This window comes from Trifolium pratense, linkage group LG1, assembly GCF_020283565.1.
Source record: "Trifolium pratense cultivar HEN17-A07 linkage group LG1, ARS_RC_1.1, whole genome shotgun sequence".
In the NCBI taxonomy this organism is placed as follows: domain Eukaryota; kingdom Viridiplantae; phylum Streptophyta; class Magnoliopsida; order Fabales; family Fabaceae; genus Trifolium; species Trifolium pratense.
In genome coordinates, this window is record NC_060059.1 from 1,490,476 (window position 1) to 1,509,290 (window position 18,815).

The following is an 18,815-nucleotide window of genomic DNA, read 5'->3' on the forward strand; positions in this document are numbered from 1 at the left end:
ATAATAATAATATTAAATATTAATATTAATTAATAATTAAATTTTTTGGTTTTTCACCGCCAGTTGAATCTGGTTCGGAGGTTAGTTCTGACATCAAGTAGTTATAGCCCCTTCCGATCACAGTTGTGGGGATCGAACTGCAGTCATTCCTACCAAGTTTAACGACAATCACCACTGGGCCAACTAACGATCGGTTAATTAATAATTAAATTGAGGTGTGGTTTGTTGACCAAAAAATAAAAAATTGCGGTGTGGTGGCGTTGTGTTGGGATATTTTGCGGGGAGGAAACTGAAGTTGTTTTGTTTTGTTTTGTTTTGTGCAATTTGAGAGAATCATTCATTTCATTTCATTCACAACGTGTGTGTGTGAGGTGATGATTATGGAATCTCTTAGTTCATCAACTCTACCTTCTTTCTCAATCTTCCCTTCAACAACATCATCATCCCTTGTTTCCAAGAAGACCCCCCTCCTCCTACACTTTCGTCCACCCTCCTCCTCCAAGCGTGCGTATTCCTATTCCTCTATCTCTCTATCTCTCAATCTCAATCACTTTTCAACTTTCATCATTAATTTTATTATTATTCTCATAAATAATAATAATTTCAGGTGACGATGGTAACGATACAGACTCCCAATCTAAATCAAACAATAACAACATCAATCTCCCAATTCTCAGTAATAATCGCTGTTTCTCCATTTCCCCTCTTTCTAATGTATGTACTAATATCCTTTTCCTTTATTTCCCTAATTTTCTCCTTCTATCATATCATGTTTCTAATTTTAATTCATTTATTTCGGTATAAAAATCTTAGCTTTTTTATTGTTAATAAGAATATCCAATTGTGTCACTTTCCTTTCAATCAATTTCCATGCCTTAATTAAAAGGGTCGGTAGCGAAAATATTCAGCTGTCTCAAAATTTGAACTTTAATGTATCTTCAGTTAAAATATCTCAAATTTTAAGAGGTTAATTTCATTATATGTAATAGATGCAAAAGTTTTGTTTTTTTGTTTTTATTTTTGGTTACCAAGTTCATTCAATTGGATCAATTCTGATGAGAATTTGTGGGGTTAGGATGCGGCGATGGGGTTGGTCTTGAGTGCTGCAACCGGTAGAGGATGGACGACAGGTTCCGGGATGGAAGGACCCCCTGTTCCTGCTGTAGGTAAGGATGACCAATCAGGGACAGGAGGGAATATTTCCACTTTCCCGTGGTCACTCTTCACAAAATCCCCAAGGAGAAGGATGCTCATCGCTTTTACTTGTACCATTTGTAGCCAGAGAACTACACGGGCTATTAATCCTCATGCTTACACCGATGGCACTGTTTTTGTTCAGGTAACATTTTGTCTTTCTTCAACTGAGGGAGCATTTGAAATTGCTTATTTAAAGGATAGCTTATCGAAACAGCTTATCCGTTGTTCAATTTATATTCACCCCAACTTCCATTTTTACAATGAAAACAAATATCAACAATGCAAATGCTTTAGTTCCTTGAGTTGAAGCATTTATGTCATAAGTTCTTCTCGGTTTTTATTTTTGATTTGTCTTCAAAATAAATTTTCAGACAGTAGAATTTTGCATATTGACTGTGTAGCTAAACTGCTCAAACTTTGATTCAGTTATTTATTTGAACTGTCATGGATTGCATAAGACCGGCAATTCGTATTTAAACTGAAATATCTAGCTGATAGTTATCAAAGATAAGAGGAAATCCTGAAAGGGCATTTATAATATATAGATGATCTTGGAATAACTACCTAACAGTTCTCAAGATGACAACCATAAATTGCCAACAGTTCTCAAGGTTTTGAGTTGGCTCTTAGAATTAGAAAGCCGATAGGAATATCAACAGTTCAACACTTATGTTTTGGTGTTTGTTTGTAATTCTTTAATTCTTTGTTTGTGCAAACCATAGAATCATGACTTTGAGTGTACTAAGTGTGAAACAAAGTATATTCCCCCTCCCACCCACAGTTTTCAACGAGACCCTGGAGTACAAGAGTTCTCACAATGAGATACATTTTATCTCGTTTCTCTTTTCTTTTACATACTAGATGTATTAAAGAAAGAGACATGTTAATTCAGTGCTTATAAATTTGATAATATTATGATTTTAATATTTGTACATGATTTATTTGTATGGTTAAAATATTTATGGAGTATATCATATTTTCAACATATTGTTACATATTTGCGCTTTATGTATGAATGGGCAAAGTCCACTTCAACCCGGCCGGTTGGATCTAAAAAAACAATTAATGTGGATATTGCGGAAGGAAAAATTTCAATGCAAGAAAGGATGTAAAAAAGTGTGCAAAAAAAGAAGTAAGAATGTCATGTCCAATTTCTAGTAGGGACTGAAGGAAAGAAAGCTGACCATACATTTTCTTTTCCCTTCTTATTGGCAGTGCTGTGGATGCAATGCGTATCATAAGCTTGTGGATCACTTGAACTTGTTTCAGGAGACAAATTGCTATCTGAATTCAAGTTTTAATTATAAAGGTCCTGGATGGGAGGATGTTAAGTTCAGGTTCATGGACATAGACAGCGATGACGATGATGATATATTCCCTGTTACATAAGTGAATTGCCAGCTTATGGAGCATATATTTTCTGCCTCTGATCGTAAGGAATTTTAGATTAGTTGTCTTGTATATCGTTTATGTTTTCAAGCTTAATAGTAAAATTTGTCAGAGGTTTGCTTTGTATATAATATATGTGCATGTATAGCTTCGTAACTGGTTTGTTCAATCATCAATTTGATAATGTACAATAAATTCCATAACTAACTATTTCCTTTGCTTCTACTCATCTTGTGAGATGGTTATGATCTTTATTTTTTGACTCTGCCATTCCTCTTTGGCTTACCTCTGAAGGTTCCGCTATTATTAAAAACTTTTTCAATCAGTGCATTTTAGCATTGTTTGTTTCCTTCCGTCGCTCTATCACAGTATACTTCTCGGAGGTGTAAATAATATTTCATTGAAAGAACCCCTAATTTTCTTAAAAAATAATCAAAATCAATCGTTATATTTACATTACACAATTCAAGTTCACATGCTTGAAATCAATCATCCATAACATAAAACATACTAAATATTACACAGTCCTTCACTAATTTATGTATGGAAACCTGTGTTCCAAACGGGTCCCTCTAGCAGAGGATAACTCCGGAAAAAAATTATAACAGCTAAAAATATGAACAACATATGCAAGGCTGTTTGAATACAATAAATAATATTGCAATGATTTAAAACACAACTGATGAGATACTGTGGCTCATAAATACATACCACATTCCCTCTTCATAATTGCAGGGAAATTCTGTGCTCTACACCAGTTGGTTTACCTAATTACTATTTTCAAAACTAACTTAACTGAATCATGTTCCTGTAATTCACCATTGAGTGTTCTTGGTCTCCACGTGTCAAAGCATTCATTCTAGGATATGTACAACATTTTTGCTGAGGCGAAATGATGAATGAAAGATAATGTTTGTTGCTTTTGCACACAAATAGGAAGCAGACTTATCTCCCACCTCAGACCAAGGTTTCTGTGCAGCAGTTTTTACTAACTTTGTCACCCACAATAGGAGGAGGAGCGCGAATCATTAGACTAAGGAAAAATGCTGTCATCTGAAATACAATGTGATGTGTTAACTTCGTGTCCAAGAAACTTAAGGAAAACTAAATGGCAGGAATCAATTCTCTTGTTCTGTAATGAAAGCTAATAACTGAACCCCACTAAGTGATGAATGTTGAGGTGAAAGGATCATCTTACCAGTATTAGCCCAAGGCACATTAGGCTGAATCCAGGAAAATTAAATGGTGCATCTTCTGACAGGAATAAGGCTGCATACCATGTAGAAGTTTAGTGATTTTCGTCTTACTTAGATAGTAATATATGTGTCTGTAGATTTTGTTCATAATTATAGTTTTACCTGTCAGTGGACTGAAAACTAGCGGAGAAATTATGTTGGCGACAGAAGTGACTCCTGAGAGACATCCTTGAAGCATTCCCTAAATCAAGTAGAGACGAAGTTGGGCAAAGTTTTCACTCAATGCTACATATATAGTAGTAGTAACTCTAACAACAGATTTATCGTATTCAACATATTTTTATTATTAGATAAAATTCACATGTAGATCACATTCTCCATTTGATAAGACTCACGTGAATTGTACTCAACAAAAAAACATAAGTCAAACGAGTGTATTTTTGGCAGAACTTGGATCTTTTCATGTTGGAATTCAACACGAAAGGGTATACTGATGATCTCATCATAAAAATTCACTAATATACTTTATGTGGTGGGACTCAAATTTTAATAGAGATCACCGGTATAACCTTCTCAAAATTCAACATGAAATGATTCAAAATTTGTTTTTAACATTTGTATAACCCCCTCAATGTCTTTTTTCCCGTAAAGATACCTGTTCGTTAGGTCCAACTTGTTTGGATGCAATGCTGGTTATCTGCGTCAATCGCAAAGTGAGAGAGATATTAGAGTACTATTTCAAAGTATTAAAATATACACAAATATGAATATATGATAGAGGGAGTAAGAAACATACAGTTGGGCGCACTAGAACTCCTAAAACTGAGAAACCTGCTAGAGCATAAGGAACCTGCATGATTTTCAACAGTCTTAAGGATTGTTTTTGCAAAATAAAATAAACTTTAGCAAATAACAAGGTTTTCAAAAATAATTACCCATGCTGACCATGCTATGCTGTGCACGAGGATCTGCATAACGTAACAAACTAATCAATCGTAAGGTGACTTAGAAAATAGAAATCGATGGACCTGTTAGGTTTCAGGCTTGAACTTACACTTATGCAGGAAACAAAGAGACCTGTTGTGAGCAACTTCTCCTCTCCTACAGCAGGTACTAATATGGGCATGAGGAATAGCTGGAAAAAATTTGCAAGTACATAAAACCAACAATATGGTAGTTAATATGAGTAATTGAAGTTTAACATTTTCAATCTACCATTGAAATAGAGAAAACTGAAAATGATGAGTAGATTAAAGAACACATAAAATTAAACAAAATGTTTAAACTAGGACTGTGGCATACTTGTGTCAGAGTAGCTCCAATCCCGGAAATCATCATCAAATCGGCAAACTGATTCTTGTTGTATTGAAAACGTGCCTTCAAATAATACTGCATGTAGTGACAAATTTATTTTTATTTTAATTAGTTACAGAATTTTTTGGTATTTGATTATACAGTATCCATAGACAGTTAATTAAATGCAGTTTGTTTGAAATTTGCCCTATGATTTTTTGCATCTAAAATAATGCTATCTCATGAATTGACTGTATTAAATAAGAAAGTGAAAATTTACCATCAAAATAGACATCAAGCCGCCATCAGCAAGACTATTGAAGAGCAAAACAATTGCTGCTTGTGAGAATGTAGGGCTGCAAAAGTTAAGCTTGTAAGACCAGCAACTCTATCAAACTTAAACCCTGTTTCGATAACTATTTCATTAAGTACTTACTATGTAAGTACTTAAGTATAAGATGTTTTCATATGAAAATGTCATAAGTTGTTTCGTTTCGATAAACTTTTTCAAATAGTCTCACAAGTGCTTAAAATGGATTGATAGCATCAATCTATATACCAATGCAAGATAAGATACATTTCTGAACTGCTTTACTTACCTACACTTGAGCAAACAAATTACATCCCCCATTGAAGGCAGTTTCTTAAATGTTCTTTGAGGCATATCATCCTCACACTGTTGAATGCATGGTTCATCTGCCTCTTTCAACAATGGCTGCCTCATAGGTTCACTTTCCTTGAGGAAAATTCTCATGTACACCAATGCTATCATTGAGAACACTGAAGCAACCTGAATAAACGAAACACAAATTCAGAAATAAGAATAAGGATATTATGCCCACAGTTTTAAATAAAGGTCCGCAACCGCCATCTGAGCCATGTCATAACATTTTTTATGTTTTCCCCTTGGACTAAAGAATGATGCCATGTCCTTAAGTATTTAACAATGATGCAGAAGTGCGGAACTGCCTATATATAGTTATCAAATTTAATTTTAGTGTGTAACCTGAAATGTCAAAGCCGTGGATAAGAATCTAGCAGCTAATGTTCCACCAACAAACGATGCTGATCCAACACCAGCAAGTATTCCGAATGCTGATGCTCGTTTTCCAACTGGAACTTTGTCTGCCTGATACCATAAATCAATTGAGTAACAATGTGTATGTAAATTAAATGTTCATGTGCGCGCGCACATGTATCGGTATGAGCTTAATTGACCAGGTTTATGAGACTGTGAAGTAGTTGTAGTACCACATATGCAAGAGCTAAGCAATGGAGGCTGCCTTCGCCTGCAAGGGCAGCAAGAGTTTTCACCAAATAGTATGCATAGAAGAATTTTGTTTCCCTGCTATATGCCAATATTGCTGCATAAATAAATACCACATTATTTTAATTTATTATCATGTAGACAATTAATCTTGAATTCTTGATATAATATAGTTGGGAAACACACAAGGTTAATTATTCCTTCAAACATGTTTTATTCATATGTAAGATTTAGAAATCAAATCACTGACTATTTGTTTAAGGTATTCGAGTCTCTTATACTTGGACTAACCACAAGTTGATACAATAGTATAAAATAATGATAAAATCATCTCTAATTACTTTACTCTTTCAAGTGATGTTAAAGTTAGTTAAACCCATTTGTCAAAAAAGTTAGTTAAACCAAGAGAGAAAATTGAGTAGAAAGAAAAAGGTATATGTTGAGCTTTATTTGGTGACAAGAAGATATTTGATGAATGAAAACTATGAAAAGCAAAAGGAGTGAGTGGTAAGTGGTAACTCCATCATCACCAAAAGGTTCAAATGGTGTTGAGTGCCAAACAGTTATGGCATCCATCCATGCATGTACAGTGGAGTGGAGTGGAGTGTGTTTGTCTATAAACATGGATGAATAATTGATAATTAGGCTTCCCACTAAGGGAACACACGAATGTATATATCAATAGTACATTTTCACAAAAAATACCATACTATTCTTTTTTCATGAATGAAAAATTTTAGGTGAATGTGGTCTTGACGAGTCCTCAAGATCCGAAGAATTTTATGAAACTATTTACAAATTATACATTAACGAAGTTTTAACATTGACCGAAGAAGTTGAACTCACGTTCTTGCAGGATATGATTCAACTCTTTACAAAAGTAAATAAGTGATTAAATTAATGATAAAGTAGTAATTACCTTGAGGAATGAGAGAGACGGTGAGAGGAAGTGTGATCAAGACTTTCCTACCGTAGCGATCAGACAAATTTCCAATTAATGGTGTCGTAACCACTGACCCAACTCCAATCATCTGCCACATCACCACAAAATCTCAATTAATCTCTAACCACCGTTTCATTTCATTTCATTTCGTGTGTCATGGAAACTAATTAAACAAACTAGCTAAATACAATAAAAAAATTTAAAATTAATTATGTAATTAACTTTTTAAAAGTAAAAAGGGAGTGGTCATGAAAAGCCACATTCACCTTGATAACATGCGATGAATTCAGCAACATATCTTTGAAGCTATTGACACACTATGCGATGCATACAGCATAACTTAAAAGCTTAACTTAGGTAACTTGCAAGTGTGTTAACAATAAATTCGAAAAAGACACATTGCTTATTATTTTTATTTTCTAGTAGTCTAACGATTACACTTACACTATAAATATGTGTGGAAAAATAATTCATTCAAAATTTGAACTCCGACTTCTTTAATAATATTTTTAGTAGCTATTGTTAGGGATGACAACGGGCGCCCATGAGTGCGGGTTTGACACTTACCAAACTCACACCCGAAATCATCACTCAAACCTAAACTCAAAGGCTGTTCGGGTGGCAAAACAACACACACGCCCACACCCATTGGGTTCGGGTTTTTTCCACTCAAACTCAAACCCGCAGCACATTTGAAAATAATTTGCAAATTTAAGAAATTAAATTTCAACGTAGACTTTGAATTAAATTACAACTGAAATTAAGGTCTTACAAGGAAATTCAAACATAGACTTTCAAGAAATTACAACATAGACTTTCAAGAAATTAAATTACAACTAAAATTTAAGGTCTTCCAAGGAAATTGAGGGAGACTATGAGGATAATTAGGTAATTATAAAATATTTCGGGTGGGTGTATGAGTTTCGGGTGTGGGTTTGATTGATACCAAACTTACACCCATATTATCGGGTGTCACCCGAACCCAAACCCAAACTCAGTCAAATCGGGTTTCGCCCGTTGACTTGGGTTTGGGTTCGGGTGGTTCTCTCGGGTTTGAGTTTTTTTGCCATCCCTAGCTATTGTACTAACTAAGCTACAATGAACAAACCAAGTAGATTGAAATTGATTCTAAGAATAATGTAGACTAATTTTATTTTATGTTGAAGTGTCTCTATGGAACCAACCGTGGGACTTGTCACCTGTAGGAAAATCCCAATAGTGAGTCGGTGGGTGATTGAGCGGTGAAGGAAGGTTGTTGTGGTCCATCGGTGGAGTAATGGGTTAAGAGTATGACATAACATATTCAAAAAGAAAAAAGTGTGTGTATAATTTAGTAGTGCTTGAATTATGATACTATTTCACTCAATCACTAGTTTTTTGGATCATGGACTTTCTTTCTGTTTTTGAAAAATACTCTCTATTCAAAGACTTTTTTGTTTTCTGAAAATTTGGTATCCGGCCCTAGGACCGACTAATTCAAAAGGACCAATTCTACCGCCCACTTGCAGAGTCCCATTTAAAATCAGAGTTTTTTTTTTCTATTCCAAGAGTTGAGTCTAAGTCTAACGCTACAAGTAACTAGAATGAAATACTAGTAGTAGAATCCATTAATTATTTATGATGGTCATTCACTCAATGACTAGTTTTTTGGATGGTACTCTATTTATTCATAGACTTGTCACTTGAGTATAACGCTAGCTTGTAGCTACATGTAACTAAAATAAAATACTAGTTCCATCTCTTTTTTTTTTTTTTGGAGGTGTCTTAATCTCCTCTTTTTAGAAGGAATGCTTATAGTAATATGAAGTTTGGAAAAAAAATAAATAAAATTTGATCAATAATTGTTCTAGTCAAATTCGGACTCTGAGTTTCTTTTATTTTTGTATTGATAGACCAAATAATAAGTTATTGGAAACTCAAACATAAAATCGAAAGATCACAGTTCGAATTTCGATCATAATATCCGACTCAACAATTTTAATATTTTCTACAGGTTGAGCTAAGCTTTGTGAAGTTATTGTATATGTATTAAATATTTGCCGAACTTATAATTTGGAATAAAAAAGAAAAGATGCGTTATTGTATCTAAACAGTTGAGAGTTGTTTTTATGAAAAACAGAGCGTTTGTTGAACAGAACAGAAAAGATGATGAAAACTGAAAATTGTTGAAAAGCAAAGAAAATGTTAAATAAAAGAGAAGATGAAGAAGAAGAATACTGACAGCATGTTGAAAACCAGTGAGGTAAATGGCAAGAGAGCATTCATCTTGACCAGGACATAGTGCAGACATTGTTACATCTGTTATTGAAGGAATAGCTATAAATCCTCCAACACCTGCTATAAACATTGTCACAAATAAATGACCAAGTCCTCTTAATCCTTCCATAATATAAATAAATATCTCTCTATATTGGGTTTGGCCTTTTATGTGTATCAATTTGGAAAAGAGTGAGAGAGGTTATGTTATGTTATGTATGTGTTATAATGTCACTCTGTTTTCTACTTATAATCTTTGCTTAATTCGGTTGCTTCTACCATTTAAACGGATCTATCGATGTGGGCTCACACCCTCTTAAACAATTTGTACTTTTCATACCACTATTTCTTATTTCATATAATACCATTAATTATTTATAATTTGAAATAAATAGTTAAGAGTATTATTAACACTAGCGGACGCGTGTGTCTAACTTATGTCAAAAAAAAAAGCATGTCTTATGTTACGGTGAGTTTGTCAATAAAAGATTTTGCTGCTAAAAACAAAAATGTGTCTTATGTTATGATGAGTTTGTTAATAAAAGATTTTTGTTGCTACTAAGAAAATCAAGGATATTATTGGTATTATGAAAAGTCCAAACCAAAACTTATGTATCATCTTTATATATAGTTATAGATTACAATATATCCACAAATCCTAGTTCAACCGAAAAAACACTGAAATTACTAGTTCAGACGCTATAACTGAGTTTTAAACTTTGGTCTCTCCACTTAATGTGTGAGTTTCAAATAGTTTATTATTTCGTCTATTTCAGAAAAAATACAATTTACCTTGAACTTTAAAAAATAACAAATAAATTGACATAATTTTATTTTACAAAAACGACAAGTAATAAGAAACAAAGAAACAATACAAGATTTAATAAAAAAAAAGGGGGAAAAAAAACGTACACCATTTATTTTTTAGATTTACTTTAACAAGTTACAACTAAAAATGATTAAAAAAAAAACCACTAAAATTGATTTAATAGTGAGGAGTTTGAATAATACACATGAGATATTAGATTCAAACATCATTGCCTTCATTACATGTGTCTAAAAAAATTCATTGCCTTCATTTTACACATATACACCAAAATTAATAAATAAAATTCTATAAAAATATCACTTGATAATTGATTTATAATGTTAATTTATATTACTTTTAATTAGATTTTCAAAATGCTTGACATATTATTTTTGGATCTCCCTCCCTACTTGTGAGTGAGGAAAACAATGAGATAAAGAGAAGAAAGAAAAAGATAAAAAGAAGATTCCCTCCCAATAAAGTCCTTTGATGACATTAACTTCTACACAACAAAATAAAGCAAAAGAACAGATCATGAGACGTGGCTTGGAAGGTTCACTCACTATGTATGTATTATGCATAGTATTCATTTGGGTTGTGCTGTCTTCCAAAGAAAGTTGATACTTATTGGATTTACCGTATTTGTAAGGTTACTTTGGCGTGCACAATGCAAAGCCAATGTTGGTGGTGGGGAATGAGAACAAACAAAAACAATGTTTCAATGCTCTCTCTTGCTTTTTTCTTTTCAATATGTAACCTTCCTACATACGTCAAAGTTTTGTAGTACTCATTTTCAACACACACATAATATATGCAATGGCCCCATCTTTGTTTTTTCACTATAACTAATTACTATGCTTTATTTCATTACTAGTACTTACTTGATTCTTGAATTATATTGGTCTTATTAAAGATTTAAAGTTGTTAAGACTTGGAAATTGGAAACATCATCTACCAATTAAATCCCGATATGAGTTAAAATCTCACGTTAGATAAAATAGTTGATATTTAGCAATAAATAAACAACAAGACTTATAAATTCCGGTTAAAAGAAGTAAAAGAATAGTACGAAATTAGGATTAAGAAAATTAATGTGAGTTGATTTGCCCGAGAGGTTAAGGAAGAAGACTTAAGATCTTTTGCACGTAAGTGCGCGTGATGTAATATTTAATCTAAGCGAAACAACTATCTTCTAGCTAGGACCATATATATATTTAGTTTGAAAAGAATAGACATTAGTGCATCTTAATATGGTGTAACTTTTTACGGATTCATATGGTGGTCTTAGAGAGGGACATCATGAGCATGTTTAAAAGCCTTTAAGGAATGTTAAGACCCTATTTTTTTAGCAGCACTATAAACTTTTATATTATAGGTAAAAAAAACTATATAATTAAGAATTATATGTATATCAAAGTTAAGGGAATCAATTTTCTCTTAAACTTCATCATATATAAAATATGTTAGACCCCTTTTCTCTAATATATATTTCTGAAGTTATGACTTATGAGTATTCCATTCACTTAAATTTTTGTCCAAGTCAATTTTTCTATCATTTTTGTACTCTCTAATCCTAAATTCCGTAAAACATTGAATCTTAACTTTTGCAATATGAAATGTCAAGATATATCCGTACATGTGACATGGTAAATTAATGATAGAAGGAATTAACGGCCTACAAAGTGAAAATGGTCCTGCGAAGCCTATATACGGCAATGTCTATTGTGCATAAGCCTATTGTACACTATATTTTATTTTCTCATTCCACAAAGCTTTGAAAATTTTAAGAGAATGAGGTAATGTTACAAATTTATTATTAAATTAATCAATTCTACCAATAAATCAAATAAAATATGATGAGACGTAGTGAAAAAATACATTTGTGTATGGTATGAGCAAGGCTCATTCCAAGTTCCAACAATTTGGAAGTCCGGCATCAAATATTAAAAGTAGATTCTTAATTACGCGCTACAAACGCGCTGTTAAAAAGCAAATATTTTAATTCTCAATCTGCTATTACCCTTTTTTCTCTCTTGCCTTTGAAGAGAGTTTTGTGGCTCAAACAATATTTGTCTTATTTTAAGTAGAAGCCAAAGGGACAAACGACAGAATATTGACAAAGTGTGATCAGTCGCTTGGAGTGAACGATAGTACTAATAAGATTTCATGATTGATTGAAATTAATTAGTTTTTCAATAAGTTATCCAATATTATTGTCTACAAATTCTAATCCACTTAGTAAAAAATTGTCGAAATTGTTAAGTCGCATGCTGTGATTAAGATTTGAATCTCGACTCATTCACTTATATGTGTGAGTATACGATAGTTATTATCATTTTGTCTATTTAAACAAAAAAAAAATTATTTCTAACGTTTTTTTTTGTCTAATAGTTTGGTCTGGTGGTTAAAAATTTTACATTAAAGGTTAATAATAGAGTGTCCGAAATTCGAATTCCAACTCATGCATAATATATATGATGTTTCTACCAACTAAGTTATGTTCACCGCTACTTTCAAAAGAGGTGCAACCTTATCTAACATTTTTTATTCCCAATAAATATACAAATTGCTCGAGCTATCATTTTTGTTGAATGAAATTTCATAATTTTCTTTTTACCACCTTAACTTTCCAGAAATTGAACGTTCAAAATTCCATTGGATTTGGATGTAACTGAAAGTTCATGATTTGAATCTTCATATCATATGCTTTGTTTAGAAAGAACGTACATCAAATAATGCTCATTGAGCCTAACCCAATCATGAATTTGTGTTTTATGAAAATGACAAGAATGTGAAATGACATTTGCAGTTTCCTATAACAAACGGTTAAACACTTCATCACTCCATTTTTATAATTATCATTCATTGCATATATTCACATGCTCATTGATTATATCTTTTACTCAAAAAGAGTTTTGGATAAATATGTAGTGTGCAATTGATAGAGAGTTTTTCTTTTCTTTTTTTTTTGTGACTAAAATTGATAGAGTTAAATTTAAAAGACTTGAAAATATAAAGGAAAGTTGTAATTTAACCTCAAAGTTGTAATTTAAATGAAGCAAAGTTCCAATATAAGAAAGAAACTATAACATTAAACTCTGACACACCTAAAAAATTAGACTTAATTACATCAACTATAATTTCGGAATCACTTTCAAAAGTCACCTTGTTCCAACCTAAATTTTAGACCCAAGACATAGTGTGGCAAAGCCTCATCGCCTCCCCCTCACAAATGGATAATTCCAAATGGATCCAACCTGATAGAGCACGAGTGAAAGCACAATTAGAATCCCTTAAACATCAACCATAATCTAGTTTTATTAATTGATTGATCGAAGGCTGCATCAACATTGCATTTCAACTCACCCATATTCGGCTTCACCCATCTCTCCCGACCACCACTACCTTCGGTTTCCAAATTCCAAATTACGTTGTTGTTTAGTTGGATGCCATTCAAACCATTGTCATTGTGCATTGTTAATAATCTGGTTCAGATTCGATTGTTAGTGGTTCCAAATCCAATCGTTTCAGTTATGCACCAATCTATAAACGGATTCACCACAACCTCAACCAATCTTGAACATACATATATAATCGCTTATATAATAACAATTGCGAGTTTGCGGCAATATCCTTATATTAAGATAATAAAAGTTATTGTGTCCTTATGAGCATAGCTCAATTGATAGGGACATCACATTTTATATGCAGGGTCGAGGTTCGAACCCCGTACACCTCATTTATCCGTTTTAAGGATAAAATTTCTAGTCCTAAAAAAAAGTTATTGTCAAAAAAATAAAAGATAATAGTTCCTTAATGTATCCACATAATCAATATCTTTAATATAATAATTTTTGTAAGGACACTTAGAAAATGTGTCATTTTGTGTTGTGGAAAAATGAAATTTGATAATTTTTAAGGGCTAAAAATTTATTTAACTATTTTAAATATGAAGATAAAAGATATTTCTGTCAGGGAAATTTTTTGGATTACAACCAAAATTACAAAAATAAAATTGATACTTGAGAAAAAAAATTTAAGTTTGAGGAAAAAAAATTTAAGTTGTAAGGACACTTAGAAAATTTAGGTAAAACCGCGTGCATGAAAATTCTATAGGGAAGAAAATGTGTCATTTTGTGTTATGGAAAAATGAAATTTGATAATTTTTAAGGGCTAAAAATTTACTTAACTATTTTAAATATGAAGATAAAAAATATTTCTGTTAGGGAAATTTTTTGAAAATTGATACTTGAGAAAAAAAAAATTAAAAAGAGGAACTATTTTTTATTGTGTGATAAAATAATAAGACTAAATAAGCAACCAAATTCAAATTATTTATACCAGTTTTTTTTTTTTTTTGTTCGTAAAAAACCATTATACTCACCTCTAAACATAATACAAAAACCTATATTTTTTTGGATATGGGACAAAATATAAATAGGAGCGGAATTGGGCCAATATTTATTAGGAAATTTTCTCATCCCTCCCACTCACTTTCTCCCCCACCCCCCAAAAAATTCGAAAAACGTTCTCCGAATTTTTTATAGTGTAAATTTTACACTAAAAAACAGTTCGGAACGTATTTTCCGAATTTTTTTAGGTACGCTAGGGGGTAGGGGAGAAATGTTATGGTGGGTTGAGAAAATTTCATTTATTAGGACCACCCTCGGCCCATTTAGCCAACTCATGGGAAACCTGAGAATCCTACTTCTGGCCCCCAAGACATACATACGCACCCCCCTGATATTCCGAATTTTTTACCTCTCGCTACTTAGAATGTGAGTGTATAAATAGAAAAATGGGGGGGGGGGGGGGGAGAGTTCGTTTTCTAGATAGCAAACTGTAGCTGAGTTTGCTTTCTAAAATGTGAATTCCTTTTTTCATGATAGAAGGTGGATTTGAACTAAAAATATTGACACTCGCTACTTAAAGTGCGAAAAATGTGTTTGCATCCTAGAAAGCGAGAGGGTTAATTTGATGATTTCAAGGGGTGACCGAGGATATTCAGGGATGCGAAAAGTAGGATTCGAAACCTGATTTCCGTCTCTATTAACCCAATTGATTGAGGAGTTAGGGTTAATCTTCAGAAAATTAACACCGCTTGACAACAAATCCTCGATTATACATACTGTAAATGTGTCAAATCCCATTGAAAAAATTAAGAATAATAAAGTATGGCATGCTTAGCATGGGTCATCATTATACCAACACAAATGCAATTCAAATGTTGTTAGCGAACAATTGACAATTGTATAACAATAATTAACCATACAAACAAATATTTTAAAGTAATGCATAACCCAAATAGCACACAACATTTTGTTAATTATATCAAATACAAATGATTCGGTACACAAAAAAATTCACATGCCTTAAAAATTAAGGTTAGTGGTAATTTATATATAACATTTACACTCTTCAACCTAACGAATTCTCTAACATTTTACACGATGTGTAATTACTAACTTGATGCCTTCAATTCTTTACCCTTGATCTTATCCGCCTTTTCCATATATAAATATAAAATACAACCGCGTCAAGTCAATATCATTTTTTAAATAAAAGTCAAGTCAATATCGTTACCACCATTAATTAATATTAGTGTCTCGCATGTTATTTGTTCACAAAAAAACATCTCACATGTTATTTTTGTAACACGTACTCATGCGTTTAAGCTTCTTCTAACTCTAAAATCATGGATTTTTGTATAATGAATCTCAATCACCTCAAATGATAAATTCAACAGTTGTTCAACGATACCTGAATTTACAAAAGAAAACATGATTTTTATTTGAGTAAAAGAAAAAAACATAACATGAGTCAAATTTCAATTGGACTAAACTAAAGTGAAGAAAGTCAACAAAAAAAAACCTCTTAATATGTATCAATTGGTCAAACCGAATGTTCCAAAAAACACAAGTGTCCCTTTTGTTCTTACATTTTCATGGTGTTCCTCTCATTCAATGTAATCTTCATCTTCTTCCTCGTTGGCGTTCCTTCTTCTTTTACCACAAAAGAATACAACAAAAGCCTCAACAAGGGTTCCAAAACTAAGCCACTGAAAGCAACCAGATTCTTCACCGTCGTCGCCACAAGAGAAGCACTTTATATTATTGAAACAACCCTTATTATTAGCAAAATCATGATCAGTTGAGGTGGAAATAGGTTGAAGATAAGCCAAAGCAGCTTGTTTGAGAAGATGATTTTTAATTGAAATATTTTCATCCCAAATGGTATTCATAGAAGAAGAAGAAGATGATGATGATGATGATGATGAAGAAGAAGAATGTGGCAATGATATCATCACGTCTCTCAAACTCGTATACGATGTTGTTGCCACATTCATCTTTATCCCAGTGTGGTGCCTTCGTTTTCTTTCACAGACGAATTAAAATTTAGTTAAGTTGTTTTAATTGTGAAGTTGTTCATTTTTCCTCAATCACTATTTTCTTTATATGTTTTTTTTTTCCAAAGAAAGTTCTAGAATTTTGTTAAAAAAAAATTAGAATGGAAAAAAATAATAATAATAAAAAAAAGTTTTTTCTAGGATTTTTTCTAGATTACCCTGAAAGAATTGTGGGTTGTTTACCCAAAAATTAATAAAAATTAGCCAAATAAAAGATAATTTTATAAAGTACTCCGTAATTCGCAATTACTCATTTTCATACGCCATTAATTTTTTATTTTATAAAGTAATTGCGAATTACTTTATAAAATTATTTTTTATTGGGCTAATTTTTATTATTCTATCTTTTTTTAAAAATTCTTTTAAGTTTTATTTGGCACAAAAATTTAATTTTTATATCATTAATATATGATAATTTTATAAAGTAATTTACAATGACTCATTTTCATACACCATTAAATTTTTAATTCATGTAAAATTGATAAAAATCACATATAATTTATTATGGAGGGAGTTCTGTAATTTGATGTGCAGCTGATAAAATTTTAAATAACATATATTATTCAATTGTATATTTTAGATAAAATACATAGCTAATATAATATTCTTAAAAAAAAAATTGGATTTCTTCACAAAATTTAGTTTCTCCTCATATACTAATATGTCTATTCATGCTTCATAAGTAGCGGAGATCACATTCAAAATTCCTAAAAAAAGTTAAATTATTTTTATAACATCAGCTACTTAAATAGCGAAAGGGTAAAAACGAAAACGCGTAAGGCGTGTAAGAAATAAGTGCTTATATTAAATAAGGCCTGATTGTTTTTAAACTTTTTATAAATGGACCCATGTTAAAAGGGCTAGTGGGCCGGGCCAGCTATGTTTAGCTAATTTTCTACTATTTTTGGCTTATTAACACAAATTCTTTGAAATAACTTAAAAAAAAACTTGTCATTAATATGAAAACATGTCTTTATATGATAAGTGTTTATATAATTTGAGCTTAATTTAAATATAAACCAGTTGGAGTATGTAATTTTATTTTGAATTAAATTGGTTTTTTGTCTAAAAAAATGAATTTTAGTTTTAGTACCTAAAAATAGAACGAGGATGTTTTCGTTCTTCCAAACTATTGTTTTTTTGTTTTCTATTCCTAATTTACATATTATATTAACATGTTCTCATATATTTTTTTATACATAATATTGACATGCGAATATTTGACATAATAGATGGACAAAACATGGACACATCTTAAACATGTATCTAATCTAATATATAGATCAAATGCATCAATTATTTAATGAATTTGGAAAATGAATTTTTACTTATAATTGTGGTAAGAGAGGGCATATAGATGTATATAATTGCAGCTTTTTGTTCTTGTTGTTTTTGGCGTAAATCAAATATTTTCTACTTGTAAATGTAGAGACTAACTCTTCGACCTTTGTGGGACTCAAATGGATGGAAAATTCTTCCTAAAAGTTTTAACGTTGATGCATGTCCAAACCATAGATCAAACTCATAACTTTGATTAATTAAACTAGAAGAGAATGTGTCGTCTCATTTAAACGCTCTTGGGTACTATAAACATTTAATAAATAAAATAAAAAGCGCCCTTTAAATGTTGTATGTACCAACAAAATAATAAAATCCAATGTTGTTTAAGTGACGGTGAACAATTCAAACCTGTAACATTTAACATGGTCACCTAAAAATAAAATAAAAGTCAAATGTATTATTTTATTTGTTGATTAAGACAAGAAAAAAATGTTACTCTCAACTAAAATAATAAAAATATTTATATGGTCACAAATATTATTTTTTATGATACATGAAAATATCTATCAGTTAATTATTTAAAAAATTACACATTATTTAATTTTGTTCTTTTATGACAAACTCCTAGGACATCTTCAAAATAGAGGTTATATTCTCATATTGACCAAAAAGATTTCAGTAACAAATAACCATAATAAGCCTACTTCTGACTCCAAACCCTTGTCGAGAGCAATTATACTAAGTTACCACACTTCAAACACCTTACATCAATAGAAATA

At 31.6% G+C, this 18,815-nt stretch overlaps 2 protein-coding genes across 2 annotated transcripts; one reads left to right on the forward strand and one right to left on the reverse strand.

The window, feature by feature from the left end:
- Window positions 1-227: 227 nt before the first annotated feature.
- LOC123911520 lies at window positions 228-2,811 on the forward strand. Its single transcript, XM_045962951.1, has 4 exons — window positions 228-504; window positions 608-714; window positions 1,076-1,339; window positions 2,413-2,811. The coding sequence occupies exons 1-4, from the start codon at window positions 375-377 to the stop codon at window positions 2,584-2,586; spliced, it is 675 nt and encodes a 224-aa protein (XP_045818907.1). The 5' UTR covers window positions 228-374; the 3' UTR covers window positions 2,587-2,811.
- Window positions 2,812-3,062: 251 nt separating this feature from the next.
- On the reverse strand, window positions 3,063-9,830 carry LOC123911512 (tetracycline resistance protein, class A-like). Its single transcript, XM_045962940.1, has 14 exons — window positions 9,507-9,830; window positions 7,262-7,373; window positions 6,327-6,439; window positions 6,082-6,204; window positions 5,675-5,865; window positions 5,356-5,431; window positions 5,085-5,171; window positions 4,837-4,917; window positions 4,718-4,750; window positions 4,579-4,632; window positions 4,438-4,479; window positions 3,945-4,023; window positions 3,785-3,855; window positions 3,063-3,639 (listed from the first exon to the last, which is right to left on the reverse strand). The coding sequence occupies exons 1-14, from the start codon at window positions 9,669-9,671 to the stop codon at window positions 3,544-3,546; spliced, it is 1,323 nt and encodes a 440-aa protein (XP_045818896.1). The 5' UTR covers window positions 9,672-9,830; the 3' UTR covers window positions 3,063-3,543.
- Window positions 9,831-18,815: the final 8,985 nt, after the last annotated feature.

Bases quoted from the DNA above. Each gene is read 5' to 3' on its own strand.
- LOC123911512 (XM_045962940.1), bottom strand. From the start codon at position 9,671: ATGGAAGGATTAAGAGGACTTGGTCATTTATTTGTGACAATGTTTATA. The intron at 5,432-5,674 runs GTAAGTAAAGCA...TAACTTTTGCAG, and splicing joins ATTTGTTTGCTCAAGTGTAG to CCCTACATTCTCACAAGCAG. The intron at 4,751-4,836 runs GTAAGTTCAAGC...TACGTTATGCAG, and splicing joins TCTTTGTTTCCTGCATAAGT to ATCCTCGTGCACAGCATAGC.
- LOC123911520 (XM_045962951.1), top strand. From the start codon at position 375: ATGATTATGGAATCTCTTAGTTCATCAACTCTACCTTCTTTCTCAATC. The intron at 505-607 runs GTGCGTATTCCT...TAATAATTTCAG, and splicing joins TCCACCCTCCTCCTCCAAGC to GTGACGATGGTAACGATACA. The intron at 1,340-2,412 runs GTAACATTTTGT...TCTTATTGGCAG, and splicing joins ATGGCACTGTTTTTGTTCAG to TGCTGTGGATGCAATGCGTA.